The sequence below is a fragment of the Manduca sexta genome, chromosome 11 (genome assembly GCF_014839805.1).
Source record: "Manduca sexta isolate Smith_Timp_Sample1 chromosome 11, JHU_Msex_v1.0, whole genome shotgun sequence".
Lineage (NCBI taxonomy): Eukaryota > Metazoa > Arthropoda > Insecta > Lepidoptera > Sphingidae > Manduca > Manduca sexta.
In genome coordinates this window covers 12,611,586-12,626,457 of record NC_051125.1, presented here as the reverse complement: position 1 = coordinate 12,626,457, position 14,872 = coordinate 12,611,586, and the positions used below count along the sequence as shown (strand labels likewise).

The 14,872-nt window shown below is 36.2% G+C and overlaps 1 protein-coding gene across 1 annotated transcript in view; it reads left to right on the top strand.

Moving 5' to 3' along the window:
- LOC115445871 (acyl-CoA:lysophosphatidylglycerol acyltransferase 1-like) overlaps positions 1-14,872 on the top strand; it is a 292,070-nt gene that overhangs the window by 150,638 nt on the left and 126,560 nt on the right. Inside the window, exon 4 of the mRNA XM_037437404.1 lies at positions 9,784-9,998. Within this exon, the coding sequence (XP_037293301.1) occupies positions 9,784-9,998 (215 nt within the window). The remainder of the gene's footprint in view (positions 1-9,783; positions 9,999-14,872) is intronic.

Here is a 14,872-nt window from a genome sequence, read left to right as displayed (position 1 = left end):
TTAACCGAATATGGTTGCACTGTCCCAGATGTTTCATATAGTTGAGGAATCAAATTGTATTGGTTGATTGTCTTGGAAGAATTGGGGTTTTGTTCATCGGCTCTTCTATGGGCTGTTCCTATCAAGACGTCGCTTATCGTATTTTGTAGAAGCTATCTGTTCGAAATTTAAAACTAAATGTAGGAAAAAAAATAACAGCATATTTCTGAAAAGTGAATGCGAAATGAAATTAGGTATTCTGCTCAGCATAAGCTGCAAGTCCGAAAATTGTGCCCGATGTGGCAATAGGCCCCGCTCCCTGTCAGAACTTGGGATGGAATACACATGGTGAAAAGTGACTTGTTTGGTTGCACCTTTGCCTATCCCTTCGAGGATAAAAAGCGTGAATGTGAAAAGTTCAAAAGATTAAAAAAAATATCTATGTTTGGAAACAGATGGACCGTGTTCTGGTTAAACCTATAGACTAATTTGTTTTTGTTATAACAACATTGGCACTTTTTTATTAGAAAAGTCTTTAACCAGGCGATCTAGTATTTTCACGTTGGTCTAAAGTCTAACCTGTTAGTAACACAATGACATCACGCGGCATCGTTTGCGTCACAGCGCACCGCTCGCCTCTCGCATGAATAAACTGGAGACGCCGCATCGACTTGCTAATGCCTCGTTCACTCTCGATCTGACTCATCGGCGCAGGTGAGGGGAGCGGGCGGGAGCGGGAGCGATAGCGGGTTGTATGTAGAACTACGGGAGAAACTGTACACAATCTTATTATTTTTCTAAAACAAAAAAAAACTCTTATTCTGGCCGGTGTTATTGTAACTATTAGCTTCATATACGTTAGCCCTTGCAAGTCGACATTTTGCTTAGACTTAATTTCACATATCACTGTAAAATTAATGAATTCTCTTTGTAATGTTAAGCTAAAATAATCATAGTGACATTAGAAATAAATTATCACTGCGTGCCAGACCATACCATACCCCAAAATTATAAAAATGGAAAATGATATAAAAACATTCTCTATCAACATAATATTTCACCAAAAGTGTATTCAAAAGAAGTTTTTTTTTTAACTCGCTACCGCCCATTCCCCGCACCACTAGCGTCAGATTGTGCCACACGCTGCCACCGATCCGTAGGTATAGATTAAAATTTTCGCTCTCATTGTTACATTCGGCCTATTTAAATGACAATTGTACGTTTGCTCGGTTCATAATTGTATTCAAATTGTATCCTATTTAGTGCGACTAATTAGCCGCGTGTTAGGTCATCAGTGATGTGATAGATAATGTCTTTCGCAGTTCTGTTGGCGGCCTGACAGTACATAAGCAACTAAAATGGTGTGATGGTAAAGATAATTTTGAGATTTACAGATGCCTCTTGCTTTCTCTTATTGCTATTTTTTTCCGTTAAGCAGACGGCATCGACACTCTGGGTATTGTGAGTGTATCAAACTTCAGGTAACTTACTTGTTTATCTGCATGGTGTTCTATAAACGCCTTAGTAAACGCCCAAGCGTGCTGTAAACAAATTTTGGCTGCACCATGAATCTATTAAAAATATGAGAGACATACTGGAAAATGATCCACTCGATTCCCGACGATAAACATGTCAAAACAACGCTCGTAATATGAGAAAATACAAACACTTCCGCACCATTCAAATCGTGTAGTTTCTGCCAAACATTTTATTATATTTGGAACCGGCAGGAAGCGATGTTTAAGTTGTATGAAGATAAAATACGAACCACGATTCATGAGACACGCGAAACGGTTGTTGGATATCACCTTGTGGTTAGCAAGGTCGAGTACATTGCGCCGCGGCGAGGCACGCCACCGGAAAATACTATATGCTTTCAATTGTTCTCCCGAAATACTAATTTGAAAGAAATCTTATTTTATCCAGTGCGAACGAATCTTCTATAATTTTTATCTCTCTCCAAGGGTCTTCTCGAATGAAATTTCATAAATAAGTACTTTTTAAGGATAACACATCCTACGGCTCTCTCCATACTATCCGTGATCGAAAGAACTGAATTGATAATGTATGAATCAACCGGAAAATACATTAAATTAATGACATGTGCCAAAAGCAACACAAAAGCGGTTTTATCAAGGCTATTGGCATATATTAAGTATATTGTATACCGTTCTTTGTTATAAAATTATCCTTTTATCGATTTATTTAATATTGTCCATCTAGTAATACCTATCTAGATCTCAAAATTTAACTCTGCTTCTTATACAACATCAAAATCTAACAACGCTCATAGAGCGTCATGATTCTCGTTAGTAAACTTTATTTGGACTACATTGTACTTACCAGGTCCAGTGTTATTACTTTATCGTATCAAAATTCAATATTCTGGTGGTAGGATATATTTTATATCCGCCTGGATAGCGACCACCGTACGTAAGGTGTTAAAACCCGACATAGTGGCTCACGTACATAAGTGTGTCGTGTTCTACCTGTATACATATATCCTGTTCCAACAGGCCGGCATAATTGTGCCGACTGCGAAAGGAAATCATCTATCGTCAATCGACATTCTATTGGACCCAACTCCACTTACCATCAGGTTCAGTGGAGTCACTTTGCTCTGCCAGTATATAAAAAAAAGAACCCACTAATACATCAATATAGTAACAACGGCGTGTAAACACTATGCAATTTAATAAACAGATCTCTGTAATGTCGAATAACGTCGCGTGCAGTAAATGTGCCCGCGCACCGAATTGATTATGATTTCACGTTTACCATAAACACGTGTGTCTGCATGACCGACCTTCTTGCACGACCTTGGTGTACGTGGCGATGCGTCGGATGAATTATTTACCAGTTGTGCAGTACAGTATCTATTACTCGTGCCAGTCGCCGTTTTATATTTGCCATAGCTTCTTATTGTTCATATTTGGCTAACAGAACAATATTTTACGAACACACACACTCACACATCACGTATTTATTCTTAAAGGTGTAGGCACCCACTTTTCGCGAAATGTATTCCGTCATGATGATTTGATGAGCCTACGTCAGAAGGCGTTTTTAATAAAACTTATATGCAATTTACTTAATTTATCTATTGAACTTGTTAGTAATTAGGTATATTTTGGTCCTGATGTGTTTTGTATCGAATTATATAGCAATAACTCAACACGTCATAATTATCTATCCTCGCGGGGCGCGTTGCCGTAATCAGTAAAACATGTCGGGATAATCGGCGATCCCAAACCTTTCAATATATTTTTATTTTACCTACAAGGTGAAGTATCACACTGTGCCAGGACACTCACAACGTCAATAATGTTATCACAAAGCGGCCAGCCAAGATTGACCCGACGGGTCCCCCGCAGCGTCTAACGGTGCCGCCGCGGGACATCCTGCAAGATTTTATGCCCGGTGGAAATCGGTCGTGCGCGGCGTGAGCTGATTGATTTCAGGTCAATCAATGTTTGAGGAAACAGAGTATAAAGGGTCTTATCTATCTATCTATACTTATAATAAATCTGTTGAGAGGTCAATTCTGTACATGAAATATATTTCCAAAATAACTATCAGGGGGTGATTAGGGATCGATACTGATGCCAAAAATGCAATTAGTAAAATTTTTGTCTGTCTGTCTGTCTGTCTGTCTGTATAACCGTTATAGAAACAAAAACTACTCGACGGATTTTAACGAAACTGGGTACAATTATTTGTCATACTCCTGTGCTGGTTATAGTATACTTTTCATCACGCTACAATTAATAGGAGCAGAGTAGTGAAGGGAAATGTTGGGAAAACGGGAGAAGTTACTTCATTTTTTAAGCTTCCGTCGCGTGTGCAACCTTAATGGTTAAAGCTACACAGAAATCATGTATGACGGAAATGTTCTCCTTAAAATTATGTAAAAATATCCCACGACAGCATATGTCTATCTTTTATGGTTGACTCACAATAACACGTGTAACTCCCGATAGCTTAGCAGTTCGAAGCTTTTTCATTATATTTGTCTACTCTTACGTTTATAACACTCTCAGTCATCCCTAATTAATAAGTTAACATTATTAAATATTCCATAAAAAGAATCATAGAAATCGGTATAGAAACACCAAAGTTATACATGAAATACGCTAATAATAAGCCATCATGCGTGAATACTGAATCATGCTATAAGGATTATTTTTGTATATATATAAGGTCGCGAACGCACAGGCAGGCGGCTTGCTTGGCACCTAGAGGCTAGCGAATCACCTAGCGAGTAGCTTCGTAAAACGAACATTCTCGAACGTTCGCGACCGGCTCCATTTTTGAAGTCCGAAATCCACGCGGGCGAAGCTGCGAGCGGAAGCTAGTTTATATATATTTGTGTATATCTGTCGTATTAGAATATTAAAGCCAGACCAGGAAAATTGAAAACCTCGCCATGTTGTTGTAAACTATGGAATTAATTTCTTTTATCTTGAAAAGGAAAAGCAAAAGGGACATCTTCAAAACAGATTTTTAATTCTTTTTTTTATTATGAGATAAGTATATTTGTCTGCTGTATAAATATGTATCGCAGTACCACCGGCATGAAAAATATTTTCCTTTCCACTTTGTATTTTTGCAGATTAAAAAAGAATCGTTGTGCCAAATTTTACACAAAATCATTTGCTTCTAACAAATGTGAAAAACTCTCAACAAATTCACAATTATCTAAATCATACATAGAAAATATAACTCAAAAATGTTTACGGTTAATTAAATAACAAAATTAAGATATGCTAATTGAAAGAGAGCCCTTCACGGCGGGTTTAAATCAAGCATTACTTATCTTCAATTATTCAAGGGAATGCTCCTCGGGCGCCCTTAATTACCGGTGTCTTTGTACATTAATATTAGAGGCTGCCTTCAGCTTTCGAGTTGAAACTGATATTTGGTATTTAAAGGGCTTAAAATAGATGTAATTGATATGGTTTTGAGGTAAATGTAGATACTTTGGCAGTATTTGCAATTCCTCGGCTAAAATATTTTCTATAGCGCTTAGAGATAATGTAGAGCTTCATATTGTACACACACATACACACATCACGCATTTATCCCCGAAGAGGTATGCAGAGGATCAACCAGGGCACCCACTTTTCGCCAAGTATGTTTCGTCCCATGATGTGATAGGAGGTGAGCTTATCGCCATATCGGGCATGAATTCCAGATACCGGACTGATACTGAGCAGAAAAACCCAAATATCACTTTGTCCGACCCGGGATTCGAACCTAGGACCTCAGAGCGCTGCCATACCGTTCATATTGCAACTAGTCAATTTACTGAAAATTAAGAAACTTGATGTAATGTTCCACGATGACCAGAAGAGTGCAAGTATGTGGTGAGAGTTCTATGTCATCGGCTTGATGCTAGTACCATTTCTTGTCAATGTACTAACATTAGGCGAGATTACCCTCTTCATGTTACTCGTATAAATTCAAAAGTAAATCACATTGCGATCGCAACTCAAAATTAACATAACAAAAGAAACTTTTGCATTACATTTTCGTCTCGAATAAATGGCTTGATATTAAGATTCAAATTGCCGCTGCGGTTACGCACATTTGTGTTTGAATAATTTATGTTTTGGGAGGATTTGTTTTATGTTATTTGGGTTTGAAGGGCAGTTTTTATTGACGATGTGAGCAGGCCGCTTGCCTGATGGTAAGAGATACGACGGCACAAAATAATAGTTGCCAAAGTTTTATTTCAATCAATGTGTGCGATGTTAAATACTTTAATAATAACACTGTTGACTAGCTATAATATCGATAATGCAAGAATATATGTAATGGTTGAAGAGGTTTCCTTAAATAAGACAATTTCCCATGTACGATTTTGTTTCACAAATTTTATATGTAATAAAAAAATAATTTGAATAACAAATTTTTGTTTGAACCATTTTCGCGATTCATATTAATTGAAATCGTATGATTATTTCATAAATAATTTAGCCTATATGATTATACATGATAAAAAGGTAAATATCAATTTAGTTGTGATAATGCATTGGAAATTTTCATGAAAATCTGACACGATTTTTCCCAAGTAGCGGCAAGAGTCGTATAATTTTTAATTTTGTAAAATCACATCATAAATTTCTTATATAGACATTATTGATTTTTTATACAATAAATTTTGAATCTGTAGACTTATTGTGTGAATTGAAAAATTCTAGCATAGTATATTTTATTACATTCCTATAATTTCTAAAACGTCACACACGTAAAAACAAATGCCACATTACGGCCATTAATATTTTAATTTTTCCAGTCCCCGGACAGAAATTTCCGCAGGCGATTAAAGACCCTTTGAGTTCGTCTGCCATTAATCCAGGGGCGCGTCGCGAGCTTGGCCAGTTAGCGGCTCAAAGAAAACTCTTCATTAGATGCCTTTATTAACTTGTGATATTCGTTGCAGTAGCACACGGAGCTGGGTTATACGGATATGGTATTTTGTACCTGTCAGATTCATTTTACTGAGCTGACTTTACTTATAACTTAGGGTACACCAAAATTAAGCTGATATTAGGTGCTATTAACCTAGGTATGAAAAATCTCGTGGAAGCTCAGTTAGGTAAAACATTTTTCTCTGCAATGTGATACTACGTTAAATGGTAGGAAATTGGGCGTAAGAATGATTGAAACTGCAAACTTTATGACTAAAAAAATGCGCTGTAAATCTTTATAATAAAGACGTTTTTATTCTTCGACAATGTTTTTTTCCTAATATGATCTGAATTATAAAATCATATTACAAAAAATGCTATATATATTTTATCTTGTACTAAGTGATATAAAAATAAATCAGTGTTTAAAACAACCGCATCCAACGCCGTCTAATGTCGCAGCTCTTAGACAACCCTCCGGCGAGCGCGGCGAGTAATTACCAAAGACGTACTGCGCAGTACCTCGGCTTTATTGCCGACGCGACCGTCGCCAGCTCGACCGTTTTTATACCAGCTCTTAACTCGCGTAATGCCGTTGCGTGCTTGTTAATGTAACTTGTATTATGTTTTGAACTCTGTAGGGTTTATTTAAACATAAGATGGACTTGGACTTTTATATTAACCAGTGGTGAACGTTGCAATTTTCTGAAAGGGAATCCGACACAATATGTAGGTACTAATGCATGACTGCTGGCTGCAAATCGTTCTAATGATAATAAGATTCTATATAAAGGGTATCCGGTAGGAATCGGGTTATATAGATTATTCGCTACTGATATTAACACACTTTTTAAAAACAATACAACAGACACACAGTTTGTCCGAACAGATAGTGGCAATTTTATAGTTTTCTTTAGCTTTGTTTATCTGACAACTAACTGAAGTAAATTTGTGTATCAATATTAACCGATCACAGCGCTACTGCCTATGCACTGCGAAGACTGTCATGCCGGAGGCACTAAGAAACGGACTTATTATAGTAGCATTTCACAGTACTTAACTTAGTATTGTTTGTGAATACGGGTCCAAGAATAAACATTTCCTTTGGAGGCAGAGATATGCCTTATTTTAAACAATTATGTTAAATAAGATATAAATTTACTAAACCAATTTTTATGATCAAAGAATACGTGTTGAATCTCTATTTATCATCAATATATGTAACAATAATTACTGTAAGTTGCTTAATCAGCATTTTTGAATTTTTATTTTGTTTAAAATTTTTGCAAATGCTGTCGCGAATAACCTTTTGCTCATTTTATCGGTCTATTGCCAAAAATCCCGTCAGCCCATGTCTCGGAGAGCGCATTAAGCCGTCGATCGCCGTTAGTGTCAAATGGCAGAAGTCATTAGGCCACGTCACAAACCCTGGGGGAGACGTAAATTCTGCCGCTAATTTGAACGTTGGTAACTAACATTGCCTTGCTTGGAGACGTAAGCTATAGTGCTACGTGCATGGTTGAAAGCTTAATAGACCTGTTAGTGAGTTATATTGCAATTTGGGTGCAGGCCGCATTTGACAGGTCAAGGTATCTTTGGAAGGCTATGTTTAGCTGTGAAATCGTGTGACTGATGATTATGCTGATTGCAATTCACGCTGAGAATTATATTAACGTAAAACAATAAGATGGCTAAATTTGAATTGTTTATCATGATAATTGAAGTCCAGTCGGTTTATTTTTAATATACTTCAAATATAATCTTTTAGTTTAAGTGGCAAAAGTTTTACGTGATAATCAAATTATAAAAATATTCAAAAACACAACCTTCCCATTACAACACAAGTCCATAACATATGCGGACAGCGCATCCACACAGTAAACAACAAAACAATGAACATAGCATGAAATATGAACGTTTTCATCTACGAACGTTTTCATAAGCCGTACACGATGTCGGTACGTTTGGAAAACTTGATCGCGCGCCCGTCTCTTGTCACGTACTGTAAACAGAAGGGGCTCGAGCCCTAAACGTCGCGCGAGCACGTAAACGTCGCTTTGTGTCGGAGTGGTCGGAGCGACCGGCGGCCGCCGCGCCGTCGAATACACGACGAGCGCATCGCTACGGTTGCTCTGTGTGGACTGAATGTTTGACGATATTTATTTTTGTGCTATATTTTTTTGGATATGAGAATTATTTGATAATTATTCGTTTTTTTCTCCTCTTATTCAATGTAATATGAATATAATAATAATAATAACAGCCCTGTATTATGAACTTTTTTACTGTTGGACACGGGTTTCCCCTACTTTTAAGAAGGATGAGGCCTTGTCCACCATGCTGGCCTTGATTGGTAGACTTCACATACCTCCAAAATTCTTATAAAGATTCGCCGTTTAATCAAACGATAATTCACAAAGAATAGTCCTCGGGTTTGAACCTGCGGACATTCGTCTCGGCAGTCCGTTCCACTCCCAAATATACTATCGCCACTTCGTAGTAGAAATATTCCCTTTATTTATATTATTTAAAATATTATAATTATAATAAATTGTCTTAGTAACATCATCATTTAAAGCACTATACACTATTAATAAAAAAGCATAAAGTTGTTATCGCATAAAACGCATACCAATATTACGCTATATCCCATCATTTTCCAGTACATCCTCACGGATCGATGTTAAACCATCTCTAAATATATTACACTGCCTCCTCGCTCCCCCCCAATAGCTTTCGCGCAAATAAAACCTTAGAGGGAATGTTCGACAAGTTCGCTCGTAAAACGGGAGAGGAGAAACAGGACGCCTTGACGGATGGAAATCATAAACATTACCCGGGACCCGACGGAATCAATTTTGTATCGGGATATGGGAGTTTATTCTGTCTCTTTGGTGTATCGTCACTTTTGAGATCTAGTTGATTGTTTTGAATTTGGATTATATTCTTTACTATATGTGCAAAAAGAGTTGTTACAAGTTTCATTTATTTTATAACGCAGTCATATTGTGCATGTGTTTGCAGTATCGAATTTCCTAATGAATACACCGATTTAATTTTTTTTTTTAATGTAATCAGGTGCTCATTTTTTTTGGCATTAATGAGGAAAAGTGTTAAGTCAGTTTATGGTAAGTGATCAGACTCAAAGGCGATTGTCCTCACCGATGGAAGGCTTCGTTGCCTGCCTTTAAAAAGTAGGAATGGAGATTGGAAAAAGAGAACACATGACTTTGTTAAACTCATGGCGCCTATGAAACATTATCGCAAAGCGTTTTTATCTATAAGTTTTGTATGAGCCAGAATTATCTCCTTTTATTCTTTTGGCAGACAAAACTGTCAACCTTAATAACATAAAAACTACCTGAATCTAACTTCCACCTTTTGTCTCCAGTAATGGAGACTGGGGACGAGCCAGCGGCCTGCAGCGGGCGCCGGACCTTGGTCCTGGCGAACCACCAGAGCACCGCCGATGTACCCATGCTGATGTCCGCGTGGAACCCCCGCCCCGGCGTGCTGCCGAATCTCATGTGGATCATGGACCGAGTGTTCAAGTTCACCAACTTCGGCATCGTCAGCGTGCTGCACGAGGACTTCTTTATACAAGCGGTAAGTCAGATTTTATTACTTACTAGTTGACTTGACAGACGTTGTCCTGTCTTAACTATGAATTTGCAGCGCGCATTCTGTCGATCGCTGACAGTTATTTCAAACCACTGACAGTTATGTAAAATTAATGTTGTCGTTAAGTTTTCTTAAATTTTCTTATTTTTTTCGCGCAATGTTTTGATTTTTTTCTTTCATGAGAACCTTCTGACAATAACAAACACAACAAAAAAAGAAATAGTAGAATCGGTCCAGCCGTTCACGCGTAATGGCGTGACCAAGGGATTCATTTTTATATATATTGATGACATACAAACTTTTGTGAAGGTCTGTTTAATGTTGAAGCTAAAGCATGGAGAAGTTATTACACTAATGGCGGATCGGTACGAATTGTGTCAAGATACAAAACGAATTTATACTCGTGTATAAGTTTTTTTTTTTTTTAATTTACGTGTGTATCAAACTTAAATTTTATTGCAATTTTATTTAAGTTTTTCGAAAGCTTTTTAGCCTTCATGTAAGTAAAGTTAAAAGTCACCCGAAAAACTAGTATGCCATTTAAAAACTACTACTTCTCTCCAATATATCATATGACCTGAAATCATATTGTAAATACCACATTAATCGATTTCAAAATTGACACCAGTATTAATCTGTCATCGGGTGTCCCAGTTGGGACGCGACCTGACGTCATCATAATAAAGGTTTAATCACACCGCCGATATATTACATGACGTCGTAAATCAGCCTCGTCAACGCACGTTTGGAGATACGCGAGAGACGTGTTGAAACGATTTCCGTTCGAAATTTAAAGTTTTTGGACGTTATACGACGTTTTTATAAGACTCGTTTAGTGTTTTTATATTCGTGCTAGAGAAAAACGTCTATAGCCGTGCTGAAATGGTCAGCGGTTCCGAATGAATATATTTCGACGTTACAAGACGTTTGGTCCTTTCGCTGTGTTAGATAGTTATTATAATTTTTGTTTAGGGTATCTGACTTAAAAACTCCTATTTCAAAACGGAAAATAAGATTTGTGATTTCTTCACTCTCTCTCAAAGTCTATTGGAGGGTTATCTGTAAAAATGAATATGAGGATCGTAAAATGTTTTTAGATGCTCCGAATTTTTCATATCCCGTGACTTTCGTTCAGGAACTAGAATTTTAGAATCGAATCTACATTACATAATATCACAATGCAAAAGATACTGGACAAATAAGGAGAATGTGTAAGCCTGATTAATTTTTAAAACAATGCAGAACCATACCACGTGATTTTTATCGTATATTCACCTCTCTGTCAATTGCGTAAAACATCCAGTGTACAATTTAATTTGTTACGCAACTGCCAACCGAGACAGTGTCAAAACAATTTGCGAATATAAATCATTTCTGCGCAGTTGGTTTTTATTTAATCTACTAGACGTTATTTAAATATAATAATTAAATTTATGACTGTCGCTTGTCAGTGATGACTGGCGCATGAAAATTAGATCGTAAATATCCGGACTGATGGCTGTGTTATTAAGCTGTTGATTGCAAAGTTTTGGATTCGATTTCCAGGTCTTTTGGTAAATTTTAGTGAGTTTTTGATTAAGTAAACCTGATTTGCTTGTACCTATGTCATACGCGTCAGATAGTTTGTGGCTTTAATAGTAAGATGGAACCTATAAAATTGACCTCTTTGATGATTGATTCAATAATAGGAATTGTATATTATCCGAAAGTAACATAGGATAACCCTTTATTTGCGGTGGCATTGCTTTCATCGAAAACTATAGATGTATGAAATCCACCCACATATTCGTAAGAAATATAGGGTAATTGCTTCTAGCAAAAACTATAGATTTATAGAATCCACCCATATAAAGACTTAATACTTAGTCCGTAGTGGAATCTGGTTTATTAGTGCTCACACTAGAACACTATCTTTAGCTCAATAATGCTGGATGCTCCGGAATCCGAATCGGTTAAATGTGGCATGTTACTCATTCGCATATATTTACTTATGTTTCAGTTAATTTGCCCACAAATGTCCGTTTCAGTGGCGTGATTCAGTGAGGCCAAGTTTACTTGTACGCGCACTTTACATAGTACGATACGATTTTTTTTTGTTGGTAGGATATTTATCTGCGCGGATAGCGACCGCCGTACACAAGGTGTTAAAACCCGCCATAGTGGACCACGTAAGTGTGTCGCGTTCCGGGATCAGCCTGTGTATATCCGGTTCCAACAGGCCGTAATAATTGTGACGACTGTCGAGGGGTCATCATTTCTCGTCAGACGACGTTCTATTGGACTCCACTCCACTTACCATCAGATACAGTAGAGTAACTTTGGCGTGGCCACATAATATTATATTTTACGTTTAACAGCAATTATTCCCCTGACATTGACGACGTCTATGGGCGACAGTAACCAGATGGGCCGCATGCTCTTCTGTCTTCCGAAGAAATAATAACAGTTTTGGTGATAAAAGAATTGTGTAACAGCTGAAAGTATTTCTGACAACGAAATATAGATTATTGTATTTGTGAGGAAAGGGCAATAAGTCAATAGCTAGTTTATTGAATATCCTTAAATAAATGTTAGATAAACAGCAAAATTGAAAGTTATGAGATAAATTAAATATGATCTTATATTGTAAACTTATTAAGACATTCAATACAATCCCAAATTAAATTATTTATTTTCTCACAATATTATTTAATTGTAAAACTTTCTTCAGAGAATGGAACAATGATAATTTTTATACAGATTAAATAATCTGAAATAAATTATATCATTATTATTTTATTATTATTTTTATTAATGACCATCTGAAAATGAAATATTTTATGACGATATAGTTCCTCAAAGCCTCAGAAAGCAATTTACCTAATATCTATAAAGTAAAAAGTTTCACAGCAAATTTGATATAACCGCCTATCTCTCGCGGCTTCTGTTCTAATACAAGTTTATATAATGAAACAACGTTAAACTTAAAGTTCACGCAGCGTGGGTGTAACTACGTGTTATGTGTACCCAGTCAGTAACTTTTTATATTGTGTGAGCTAAGTGAGCCAATATTGGATGGTGTGGTGTCGGCCAGTCAGTGTTCGTGTTTTGACCGTAAATTTAAACGTTGGACATGTTTGCAGGAACGTTTTATGCACGTTATTAATCGTGAAGTAAAAAAGTACATACGATAAAATTCTTTAGAAACAGTAATGTTTATTAGAAAGCTTAAAATTATATTATGCTGGTTTTGCTCACGGCTTCGCCCGCATGAAAGAATTTTCCGGGATAAAAGTCACGCTATATATTTTCTCGCGATAGAAAGTAGCCTATAACCTTACCAGGGTCTTAAAATATCTCCACATCAAATTTCATAAAAATCCGTTTAGTAGATTTTGAGAAAATCGATAACATACAAACAGACAGAAAAGGGAACTTTGTTTCAGAATATGTATGGATTAGCTTTTGCATCTGGTTCCGTCCGTATAAAAAAAAATCGGGGTAAATATTTTTACGAGATAAAAGCCTACGTAGCTTCCTATTAGTGAAAAAATATCAAAATCGATTTTGTAATTCCCGAGATTAGCGCGTTCAAACAAACTCATCAGCTTTATTATATTAGTATACATATGAATCAGTTTACCCACTTCAATTAAATGTTTACTTAGGGCGATACCTCAAGGTCCATTTTCATACATTTTATTTCACCTTTAATCTGGGTAACTAAACAAGTATTGGCAAGTAAAGAATTTAAATTCACGTCTAGTTAGTGATTAGTTCTCGCAGTTGAAAGAAAAACGTAAAAATAATTAATAATCATGGATATTTCGACCTTTAAAATTTCGTCATATTAAATTTTCAACTGCGAGAACTAATCACTAACTAGACGTGAATTTAAATTCTTTACTTGCCAATACTTGTTTAGTTACCCAGATTAAAGGTGAAACAAAATGTATGAAAATGGACCTTGAGGTATCGCCTTAGTATAAAATTTTACTTAACGGACAAAAAAATATTAATTTATTCGATTCCATTTTATAAAGACGATAATGTCGTATGTAAAAGTCGTAAGAGCTAAACGCGACGGCACGATCTCATCACTCATTGTCTCGGGCGTGTCTTTGTTGTCTCGTTTGCGCATCTGTCTGATAGCGTGTTTTAATGCTTGTTATGTTCAAGTAGGGTAACCAATTTGCGTGTTAATATTTCTTATTACTTTAATATCGTGTCCCAATGCGGGTTATTTAAGAATTCTATTATAGCTATTATTTTTTGTATTGGTGTCCATGATTCGTGGAATAATTAGGACATTTATATTATTATATTCACCAACTATGAATTCACAAAGATTACACATTGTCTAATATTTGCATAGGCTTGATAAATTTGTTTCTCAATAAAAATAAGTTTGGAAATGTCCGCATAATTTTACACTCATGGTGACTCTAAGCGAAGTGATGTTAATTCCACTGTTATAAATTACATTACTTTTGCTTTTAGTAAAATGATACATTACATTGCAGCTGATTATTTTTTATTCGGCGTGATAATAAAATGCGGAGACTTTTGAGATTTCATTTTGTTTATATTTTATTGTATTAGACTTTTTTACTATACGACTTTATGTACCACCGGTAAAAATTTCAAGTATTTTGCAATAATGATTTAGAATTTGAAGCCTATTATAATAATAATTGTTAGTTTTAAAAATCAACCGCATGCCCGAGATCGAACTTATCTAGGGATTTAGTCTTAGAAAAATCATATTTGATAACTTATACGGTGATGACCGACCTGGGATTCGAATACAGGATCTCATCGTCCAAAGACTAACCTATCAAACGATGAAAGATATGATAAAAAAAATAGACACACCTCGG